Genomic DNA, 12206 nt, shown 5'->3' with positions numbered 1-12206 from the left:
AGTGACTTATTTTTGGTTTTGTTCTGGGATATTTGTCTGCCTGCTCCATCTATTCAGATTGCTTAATTTTAATATGCAGGTGTGTGGCTTCTAAGCAATTATAATCATTACTAACTGGGTCTAGGCATATGCTCACCTGGTCTTCTAGCTTCCTACAAGTGCCTCATACTCACTTGTTCAGTCTACTTAGATGTTGCTGCTCCCCCTCCACCTTCTCCCACACACTTTTAGTATAACAATTTTTTCTTATTAGATTTCCAATTAATAATACATGGATGCAGTAGCAAATAAATGAACAAATGAGTGTCTAAAAAATTCACAATAATCCCAAATTCTTCAAAACCATTTTTATGCCTGTTTATATGCTCATGTAAATACAGAAACACTTGTACACGCACACGTACACAAACATACACACACACCCCTGTTCGTTTTCAGCTTGTTTTGCTGGTTTCTCCTCTTCTAATATATTTTTAAGGGATAGATATTTTGTCCTCAGCTCTCTGTTTTCAGTTTCTGCACTTTCTTCCTAGGTGCCAAGATTTTAAATACCTAACAACTTCTAAATCTCTGTCTGCAAACATCTTCCTTGAACTCTAGATTTACATATGTAACTGCCTAGAAGATGTCGCCATTTGGATAGTGAGATAGTCATCCAAATATCTGGTTCTCCTTCAAGGCACTTAGTAGGATTGTACTTCTTGTCCATTTGAATTTAGGTGTAGCCATGTGGCTTGCCTTAGACAATGAAAGGAGTGTGGAAATAACATGTTACTTTCAGTTTGAAGCATTAACAGCCAGTGTGATTCTCTACTCATTCATTTTGTCTGCCATAGTGATAGGCAATAATCCTACTGACCTGGGTCCTGTAGTGAGAACAACAAAGAGAAAAGTCCCAGCTGGCTGGGCACGGTGGCTCACGCCTGTAATCCTAGCACTCTGGGAGGCCAAGGTGGGCGATTGCCTGAGCTCAGGAGTTCAAGACTAGCCTGGACAACACAGTGAAACCCCATCTGTATTAAAATACAAAACATTAGCTGGGTGTGGCAGCGTGCATCTGTAGTCCCAGCTAACCAGGATGCGAGGCAGGAGAATTGCTTTACCTCGGAAGGCAGAGGTTGCAGTGAGCTGAACTCACACTACTGTACTCCAGCCTCGGTGACACAGTGAGACTCCATCTCCAGAAAAAAGTGAAAAAGAAGAGCCCCAGCCAACTTGATGATGAATGTTCAGATGAATATGCAGCTTGAGCAAGAAATAAATCTTGTAGTTTGAGGCTACTGAGATTTGAGGAGTTGTTTGTTACAGCATTATAGCTTACTCTATCCTGACTAGACACTCATGTGTACTAGGCATCCCAAACTTTAGCATGGTTACAACTAAATGTTCCATTCCATTTTCTCCTTTCCTTACGTTACTAAATGGCACTAACATGTACCCATTGTCTAAGACCCAATAATCTTTTTTTTTTTTATTTTGCCCTTTCTCTCATTTTTTCATATCAAATCCATCAGTAATTCAAAAGATTGGCTCTACAAAATATATCCTGAATTCAACTGCTTCTCACTATTTCCACTGCTGTGACCCTAACCCAAGCCATCATCATCTCTCTCCTGAACTGACACAGCAGCCTTCTGACTTGCCATCTAAATACCACTTCCCCATTTTTTCTTTCCTTATTAATTTGTAAGAACCCATTACACTTTGACAATAATAAAATAGTAACTTTTTTTCTGTTATATGTATTCAAAATGTTCTCTTCAATTTTAATTTCTTTCTAAACCCTGTTTATTCTTTAGAATCAGATTAAGTCACTGGCTTTTACTACCATCAGCCTTAATCTCTTTGTGCTTAAATACACTACATAGGAATCAGACACTTTATACCCCTAAGCCTTTCTGCTCTTGTTTCACTGGAGGTGTCTGGTGGGGTGCCTAGCAAATGTATACTAAGTGCTGCTCATGGGTGAAACCAAAAGAAATTGTTTTTCCTAAAGGGAGCATTTCTTAGTGGGACTCTAATTCTGATCTTGGTATTTCAATTGTCATCCTGCTTTTCAACATTAAGAGTATACATTTAATTATGTAAATAAATGGGTTCAAGGCAAATGAGTTGACTTTTAAATTTAAATTTTACATAATTATTCTGCTAGCCTAATATTATATGTTATCTTTAAACCTCAATGAGATTTTTAAAACAGCAGAAAAATCAAGAGCCAGAAATTAGGTCATGAAATGGCTCACTGATAATCTTAAGACAGTATACGTTATTTGTACATTACACACAACACAGTCATAGTAGGCAACAGTGCTGACAGGTAGGAAACTGGAAATTAAGGAAGAATGATTGGTCCAGGAAGATGGGGAGGCTTCATCTCATGGAATTTGAGCATTTGAAAGAAAGACACGATTGAAAGCAATAGGTAATGAATGAGGGAATGTGAGCATTTGGAGACTCCTAACATGGTCCTTCAACAATATGCAATTCAGTGAGGAAAATAACATATTTGCACAGGCAGAGTAAAGGGAAAAGAGGTAACAAAATCTGTATAATCACAACAAAAATAATCATAATAAACATGATTACATAATTATGTCAAGCTTGTGGAGTCTCAGATGCTTAGTTTCCACTTTAAAGTTAATTTCCACACGTATCTTTGACATTCATATAAAAGTTAATCTATTTTCTTTTAAAGTTTAATCTATTTCTTTTATGGTACATATTTCTCCTCCTAGATACTCTGTTTTCACCATTTTATACTTTTCTTTCTGTCTCACCATCTTCCATTTAAGTATCTTCCTCTTTTTCATATTTTTGTGTATTTCAAAACTTTTTTTTGAAAGTTACACAGAAGATGGTTATCACATAAAAATTAGAAAACAACACAGGACCACAAATTAAACTTGCCTGTGCTGTTAAATTTTGGCGTAAATTCTGCACCAGAATTTCTTTATTTTTAAAATTTCAACTTTTATTTTAGATACAGGGGGTACATGTGCAGGTTTGTTACATGGATGTTTTGTACCCTGGTAGTGAGCGTAGTACACAACAGGTAGTTTTCTATGTGCAAACTATATGTATATATCTCATCTGATTTAAAATTTTTTAAGTAAAATGGAATTATGCTACTTATGGCATGCACAATATTTTGTTAATTTATCATGAAAATTTTTCTCTCTATATATATCTTTATATTTTTAAAGATAAAAATGCTTTGCTTCATAGCATTTTGTTGAATTAATATGCCATATTCTATTCAACCAATTTTCTATGATGGATATTAATGCTGTTTTAAAACATTGGTAATTATGAACAATGTTTCAAAATCATCTTTGAACAAATTTCTTTGCACAATTATGGAATCATTTGATAAAAATAAACTTTTAAGAGTGGAATTGTTGAGCCATAAGATTTGAACCTAACCAAGGCATTTAATGCAGATTCTCAAGCTGGCCTCCAGGGAGGCTACACACAGAGTCAGCAACAAGTGTAGTACACAAGGAGGACTGCTTCCTCATTACCACCTACCACACGACCTTCTTTCTCATAGCTCCTAATCTGGAAGGCCAATCATGATGTTTGGCTGGCTGTTTTAATTTACACTTCTTGGTTCCTGGTGAAATTGAACCTTTTTGTCATATATTAATTAGTGCTTTTGCAGGGGCTGGGAGGGCTTCTAAATGAATGCTCTATTGATTTGGCCCCCTTCCTTTTTTCCTAGTAGGTAGTGTTCTTTGCTTTGTTTTGCTTTTTGTTTGTTTGTTTTAGCTTTTTAAATAAACTGAATAGGAATAATTTTACTCTGAGAATATTTAATCCTTTGTTATATATGCTTCAAGTATTTTACTAGTTTGTCCTTTGCCTTTTAACTCTACTGTCTCATACAAAAGCTTTAAATTTGCATGTAGTTTAAAGCTTTCTTACTTTTCTTTTGCTATTTTTTAATTCATTAATTTTTACTTAATGAATTTCTTTCTTTCGTCATGCTGCAGTTGCACTCTTCCCAATCTTCTAATTTTATTGACTTCCATTAAACAAATAATTTATTTTCAAATTAATTTTTCTCTTTGTATACTATTGGTTGTATCCTGTATAGTGTTTTCACTATTATTATATTCCAAATAGTCTGTAAGTTAAATAGTAATTTCCATTGGATCTATTTTGGAATGTATTTTCTCACTTGTAAATAGATAGGTTTTTACATTTAAAATTTTCTATACAGCTCTAGTTTTCTGTATTTTACCATTCAATATTTATATATCCTTTAAATATGCACGTATATATCTTTTGAATCTAACTTATTTCTTATACCATTCATATCCTTTTTTATCTTGGTTTTTGCTCAGTTGATCTGCCAAAGATAGATAGAAGGCTTTTAAACCATCCCTACTGTAATGATTCTGAGTCACTTTACCATACACTACCATCACCACATTAACATTAAAAACAAAAACGCAAATTCTTACTTTTTAATACAAATATTCTGTAAGGGTTTAAATTTCAAAACAATGCTTATCACAAGGTAATGTTTAAAATCAGCCAGGCACGATGAGTCACACCTGTAATCCCAGCACTTTGGGAGGCCGAGGGAGGAGGATTGCTTGAGCCCAGGAGTCCAAGACCAGCCTGGGCAACATAGTGAGACCCTGTCTCTAAAAATAAATACATAAATAAATAAATAAAAGCAACTTCATGATAACATGTTTTCTTTTTGTTTAACTTTTATTTTAGGCTCGGAGGTAGATATGCAGGTTTGTTATATAGGTTAATTGCATGTCACAGGGTTTGGTGTGCAGATTATTTCATCACCCAGGTAATAACCATAGCACCTGATGGGAAATTTTTTGATCTTCTCCCTCCTCTCACATCCACTCTCAAATAGTCCCTGGTGTCTGTTGCTCCCTTCTTTGTGTCCATGTGATCTTAATGTTCAGCTCCCACTTACAAGTGACAACATGTTGTATTTGGTATTTGGTTTTCTGTTCCTGCATTAATTCACTTAGAATAATGGCCTCCAGCTCCATCCATGTTGCTGTGAAGGACATGATCTCATTCTTTTTGTGGCTGCATACTATTCCATGGTGCATATGTGCCACATTTTCTTTATCCAGATATCATGCTTTCAAAACAGGTATGAATGACTTTTGTTTTGGAGCAGTGTTAAACCAGTTCCATTAAAAATATCATGAAGCATGCAGAAAGGAGATGTCTACAATACCGGGGTGTGCACACTACAATATGTGAGAACAAATATGTTGAAGTAGCTATGAAGTCCTAAATATTATTTCCTATTAACTAGAGAGACATCACTTCATTTTCGACCCAACAGAGAAAATAAAAATATATAAACAAGCCCTGATGACCCTATCACCTACTATAAGCTTTCTAAGCAGCAGCAGATCAATTCTTGCTTCTCTACAGAGTCTATTTAGCATGATCAATAAATCTGGGAACATAATGTAGATTCCAATTTGCTTCTAGAAGTTTTCTACCCTCAATTAAACTGTCCCTTCTCCCAACAGGTTACTATTAAAGTGAGGAGATTCAAACATAAGGCTTTAACAATGCTCTTTTAAGGTTGATTTGCCAAAAACAGAAGCGAAGGTTTATTGATGATGCAATGATTGAGAGACAATTATTTTTTTTTATATTCACATGGAACTAAAATAACACTTTGAGGCTAGGGGATTTTCATCCTTTCTTTTAACTCTAATGATATCCTTATTGGGTTATGTATAAATTTAGTCAACCAGGTGGCGGGGGTGCGGGTGTTCCTTAGACCCCAGGGCATGTATTGGCTAAACTTTTCTAAGAAAATCAGGGAAAGCACAAACATTATTGAAATAAAATAATTGAGCTGACCATACCTAAATTGCTTAGAGTGTTCTGACTTTTGGTCATGCGTTTTAAATAATACAAAGAAAATGTACATTATGACACTGTATTCTCTGCTCGTTTCATTCACCATGATTATAACACACATCATCAGAAAGGCATTTTCACACTGTGAGGATGAGTTTTCAGTGGCTATCTATATTCTCTCATCCACAACCAAGGACAATAATTTAGGAGCTGAGGGTTTGGTGTAAAGAGGCGTAACTAATTAATACGGATTTAATATCTGTGCTCTTCAATATACATATACTTTGGTACCATTTGATTTGGTAAATTTTATCTTTGCAAATGAGTGCTAGAATCCAACGGATCACCAAAATAATCACTCCCGGTGATAACCACTTTTCCCACGAATGAAGGCTGACCTTGTCCACTGGCCTTGCTGAACATGTTAGGAAATCACTAGACAAAGTGTTTCTTAAATGTTGTAAAAACAGTTCTTCATCTGATTTGCCTTTCATTCTTCTTTTCTTAAATATGAAGGCCCTCCGATGTGTATAAAATTTTTGCTTTTAGCCTAACTAGAATTTAATTAGTAATTTTAAAATTCTGTTTTAGCATGTTTCTGTTCTATTTCTTCTTTAAAATGATCCTTCTCTCTAAGCAATACAGTCAGCCTTAAATTCTGTGGGGGAAAATATAAGAGTCCTTTAGTTTAACAATACTGAAGTTAAGTGATTATACATTTCTTTTTTAAAAGCAACAAAAGATTCCTAAGGCACAAGGTTACATGTGGCTTTTCCTTGTAACCTGAAACTTTCTGAAGCATTGATTTCTGAATCTAGGATTCATTTTAGTTTTCATTTGTGTATCTATACCAACATCGTTAAAAAAATTTTAGGGCTTTTGGTATATTTTTACTCCTTACATGTTAAGATTTTCTCTACCTTTAACTTGCCTAATTTAGTATCAAAAATATTTAACTGAAACTCCAAGTATTTAATAAAAAATTAAATTAAAAGTCTATAAATTTCTAAAATTGTCCACCAAGAGAAGCCATCACATTCAAGAAGAAAATCAAATGGCTTGTCTCTTAAGACACAACATGGAGATTAATTCTTTACCTAAGGTCTCCATTCTGAAAATAACATTCTGATTTACATTTGTACTCAAGAAACAAGTTTAAAAAACAAAACAACCTCCCTTTTTCTGTATATATTTGTTCACATTCCCAGAGCTGACTCAGGGTGTCCTGGATTCTGGTCTTTCTAGTGAAGACATTGACTTGGAATCTGCGGTCCAGGGAAACCCATCTTAGGAGGAGATAGATAGACTCTACCCTGAGCAATTTAGGAAATCACTATGCCAACAGGAAAACATTTTCAAAGGGAAAAATAAGTAATAGGCCTGGAAGGAAAATTTTTCCTGAGCAACTGTGATCTCCTCACAAAAGGAAAATTTGCTTTTCAAGGAGAATAACAACATACATATGATTGTGCAGGAAGAATGTGAACCTAGATGTTTTGTTCCATCAAGCATTCATAATGTGAATCTAAATGCATATCTATTGTAGAAGTTAGTTTTCTTGGAGTTTAGAGGATTAGCTCCGAAACTTTAAATATAGTTTAAAGATGGATGAAGCAGATCAACTTGGCTGTCATTGAGAAAACAAACAACAGGATTGTTCCATATACCCCAGGTTATATGTATGTGTGCACATGTGTGTGCACTACACTTAATGTATGTGGAAAGATGAATCTATCCTGCTTATCTTAAAAAACATTAGTTTGAGCAGACTTCATTTTATTTAGAGTCTGTTTAATAGCAATAAATAATAAAATACCATGCACTAGATAAACAATTAGCCTTTGCAAGTCTAAAATGAGTCACACTTTACAGCTGGCTCACGTATATGGTAGGCAACAATTCAGGTATGTTGCCTTGGGGACAACTCAGAACAAGCATTCCAGCATGGGAGGAAAAAGGAATCTCATATTCTCCTTTTGAAGAATCCAGATCTATACTCCGGAGACAGCACAGCTTGTATTCCAGTGTTTTCCATTTATACTGAAATTCTAAGCTACAGGAAAATAACATGCAGATGTGCTGTTTGTGATTTGAAGAGTTTGTGTGTGTGTGTGTGTGTGTGTGTGTGTGTGTGTGTTTGTGTGTGTGTGTGCCAGAGTCTATGGTCAGTATAATGACCATATTTAAAAAGTATAAGCATTATATTTTCCACAAACTATCACTTATTCATAACAATTAAAAATAAGGCATGGGGCAATAAATACCAGCACCTCCAAAGTACTCACTTCTTTAATTCAAAATCAAAACAGTAAGTGCTTGTATCTTTGATACTCTTCAACTAACATTAGCCCTCTAACCAGCACCCAAAGCTGTCCTCACAGCACATGCGCAAGTGTTCAGCTACAGATGGTAACTAAGGGCACCTGGAGAACCTGAAGAGCCTTCTGCATCATCCTAGGGAAACCCTTAATGAACCGTAATTTAAAATTTTTGAATTTTCTCATTGTATTTAGTGACTTGAAAATCAGTAAACTGTATTAAACTGAATATTTTATTTTATCCAGAAAAACTTAACCAAATAGGACACAACAAATGGATGGCTTCTGGTAAGGAGAAGTGGGTTTCTTTGTGTGTGTGTGTGTGGGTGGGGGGATAAATTTTACAAACATTCTTAACTCATCAGTGAATCCACTAGTGAAAGAGACAAATCCTAAATGCTTCTTGAGTGGTCTGAGAGTTAGCACCTCCCCCAAGGGTCAGCAGCTGGCTCCCTGGTCTTCAGCATGCACAGGCTCCCTATTAGTGCACTCACAATTAGTCCAGGGTACTTTTTAAAGGTTTGTTTTGTTTTGCTTGCAAATAAGAAATGCAGCACAGGCCGGGCACGGTGGCTCACGCCTGTAATCCCAGCATTTTGGGAGGCCGAGGCGGGTAGATCACGAGGTCGGGAGATGGAGACTATCCTGGCAAACACGGTGAAACCCCGTCTCTACTAAAAGTACAAAAAATTAGCAGGGCATGGTGGCAGGTGCCTTTAGTCCCAGCTACTTGGGAGGCTGAGGCAGGAGAATGGCGTGAACCCGGGAGGCGGAGCTTGCAGTGAGCCAAGACTGCACCACTGCACTCCAGCCTGGGCAACAGAGCGAGACTTTGTCTCAAAAAAAAAAAAAAAAAAAAAAAGAAGAAGAAAAAGAAATGCAGAACATGAAATTTCAGACAGAGACTCAGTGCAATACAAATGACCAGGATTAGACACACACACTATTCAATAATTGAAATATATTTCATGGTATAAGAACTAAAAATATTGTTTTTATATTTTTTCCAAATGTCTTTTCAAAGAGTGGTAGTTATAAATATCAGCCATTACTTTGTGGAAGAAATCTTTAATCAATTTCAAAAGTTACCTGCTGTTTTTAAAATTCATACTATAAGTCGGCTGAGTTCACCTCTTTACTCCTTCACAAATGCCTGTCTTGTGCTTTTCTGGTAATACTTTAACTTTATTAAATGTTATTACTTGGGTTATAAGCAGTTATATCAAGATATAAATTTATAAAGCAACACATTTTCAATACCAACCATCGATGTCAACTTATTCCATAATAGCACATTCCATCAAATTAAACTGCAAAAGATTTCCCACATTTGTTTTACATTCTATATGTATGGCTTATGAACAGAAATTTTAATGAATTCCAGCTGGTTTGAATATGCCGGCCAACTCTTATATAACAGATTCTTTTCAATTCTTATTGTATTCAATGAGGCCCATTTTAAGTGGGCCACCTGGTAGGATGAAGCACTAATATATCTCCATAGAAAAAATGAGAAAACAAATCACCCAGCTAAATGTAAGACCATCTTCTCAAACTACATGACTACTATATTTCTAATATAAGTGAGAAATAGTTCTAATCTTTTGGAAAAGTTGAATTAAAATTTAAACAAACTAGCAACTCTATGAACGATTAAATTGCTCATCGATCTATATGACAATATTAGAATAACTTCCACCATTCCTGTGTGTTGCCTGGTTTCACAAAGCTATCGTACACATTTCGGCCACCCCCTGCATTCCCCACACCCGCCTGCTTCCATCCAGCTGGAAGACATCAAGGGCACAGAAGCCAAGGGAAATGTTGACCCCACCCTCCTCCATCCATTTTAAGGCACCTTCAAAGCCAGAACACTGATCTAGTTCAGTTTCATCAACAAAGCCAGCCATACTGCTATTTGAGACTCCAGTTTGGGGTTTTTGTAACTGCACATTAACATAAGAGCTTTGAGTTTTAGTCAAAAATTTCAGCTGCACTGAATTTCATCAGATTGCGCTACCCTTTCTGCAGAAGAGTCCTCATTATTAAATCTTCAAAATCCTTACACTCAGTGTGGGGGCTCTTTCCTTATAATGTCAACCTCTCTGAACTAGCCAATAACCAACCCTGAAGGATAGAATGCTTCCCTTCCCAAAAGTCAAAACAGAACAGCCATTATGGTGGTGCAAATGCACATTTTCCCCTAAATTTGCACACCCCATATAATTCATGCACTGTAACAGATGACAGTCATTCTAGCATGCACAGCAACACTATTAAGACATGCAGGAGCGGAGCAGGGGCTGGGGGCACAGAAGAGCTGCAAGAGGACAAATAACTTACTTTGTTGTTCCCCTGTGTGTGTAGCCGCAAGGAAAAGAAAGAGAAATATGTTAAACAGAAATTTATTTTAAATTTATGAGGGTTTTTTTCTTCTTTCTCTGGATATTAAAAAAATAAAATGATGAGGTTTTTCTTGCTAGAGCGAAATCAAAGCAAATGATTTAACTATTCACTGACATCTCATACATACACATACAGCATCCGGAGCTCATGGACAAGTCAGAGAATCCACATAGGTTACATGAAATCATACGTTTATAACAGCGGAAAATTATGACAGTTCCCCCTTTCTTTCTATTTGGAATACTTGGGGTATGGGAACACGGCCAGAAAGAATTGGTTTGAATCAGTAATAAGTGAACTGTTAGCATGAAAGGCAGAGCATTTTGTGTGCCGGCTTGCCCTTTCCTGACAGCTCCTCCTCCAACATGCCAAGCAGTGGAAAATTTCATCAGCCAGTGCATTTTTAAACAAACACTGCATCCTTGGTTTCAAAGAAGGTGGAAAAAAGAAAAAAAAAAAAAAGAAGGAAAAGAGAGCAGAGGAAAGGAGTGGGTGGTTCTGGGGAGACAGGGTAAGCAGACCAAGTTACGACCTCCATCTGGACCATTCCTTTATTTTGTAAATTATGAGTTTTGCCTTAGGTTGGCATGGGAAGCAAGGACTGTATAGTGGGGATGCTGCCAAAACAAACATGAGTCCACACTCAAGAAATGGGTCTGGAAAGGTTAGTCACAAAAATGTAGTCATTTCTAAAAGCGACTCTCTGGGTAAAGACACAGAACTGCGAGCAGCAGGCGGCAGGGCAAATGGCTCTCCTGTTTCAACCCTGAGCTGCAAGAGTATGATTTATATCAAACAATTTAACTCACATATGGCCTAAAAAAATAAGACGGTGATTCATTACTCCCGGGGCAGCCCAAGTCCTCACAAGGTCAGATCCTGTGGGGGAGACGTGATGGGATATGGGCCGGGAACAGATCTGAACTCTTCTCACAAGGGGCCCAGAAGGAATTTCTCGCTGAGACACAGGGTGGAAGAGAGCTGTGAGTAAAGTGTGTGCATCTGTGGAGACCTAGAACCGGGTGGAGTCACAGGTCTGGCTGCAGATCTGGCATTTAGTTTTAAGTTGAGGATGCGGAGGGGGAAATAATATATACAGATATTTTCTGGAGAGCAATAAGGTAATGATCCCAGGAGAGTTTGTTTTCTGGAGAACAATGCCAATTCATGATCTAGGCAAATGCCCAATCCAGGGACCATCATATTTAATAAAGAAAACGTAAATTTAAAGACACTGATAAAGTAGTGAAGAGAAGTTTCTTGGCATTGTGAGTTGCTATGATATAACCGTTAACACACTGGCTTATCTGAGACATAAATAATGGCATAAGAATGAATGAAGGGAAAAAAAGAGTCCTTTTTAAAAATGATGCCAACTGTTCAATAAGGCAATAAAGATCCCCACTAGGAATTTTACCAGGAATAAAAATCTATTTTAGAGAATAATGGGACCCTGGTTCTCCAAAGAAGTGCAATATTGCTGAAAATACCTCAAACAGATGGAGTTTATTGCATTCCACAGCAGTGCAGCTTTTGATCTACCAAATAAGTTTCAGGAGTTCAACCAAGTATTTTTGCACATTAGGGAATGACTGGCTTCCCCACTCGATGGCAGATGGT

General features: G+C 36.6%; 1 protein-coding gene across 9 annotated transcripts in view; it reads right to left on the bottom strand.

The window, feature by feature from the left end:
* Window positions 1–12206, bottom strand: part of LOC105484426 (dynamin 3) — a 564467-nt gene that overhangs the window by 86914 nt on the left and 465347 nt on the right. For 4 of the 9 annotated variants that reach the window (XM_071069595.1, XM_071069594.1, XM_071069570.1 and 1 more), the window contains one exon: window positions 10524–10535. The exons of the other annotated variants lie outside the window; for them this stretch is intronic. In XM_071069595.1, coding sequence (XP_070925696.1) covers window positions 10524–10535 — 12 coding nt within the window. The remainder of the gene's footprint in view (window positions 1–10523; window positions 10536–12206) is intronic. 9 annotated transcript variants of the gene reach the window in all.

Source organism: Macaca nemestrina, chromosome 1 (assembly GCF_043159975.1).
Source record: "Macaca nemestrina isolate mMacNem1 chromosome 1, mMacNem.hap1, whole genome shotgun sequence".
NCBI classification, from domain to species: domain Eukaryota; kingdom Metazoa; phylum Chordata; class Mammalia; order Primates; family Cercopithecidae; genus Macaca; species Macaca nemestrina.
The sequence above is the reverse complement of the archived record's forward strand: the minus strand, read 5'-3'. Positions and strand labels throughout refer to the sequence as shown.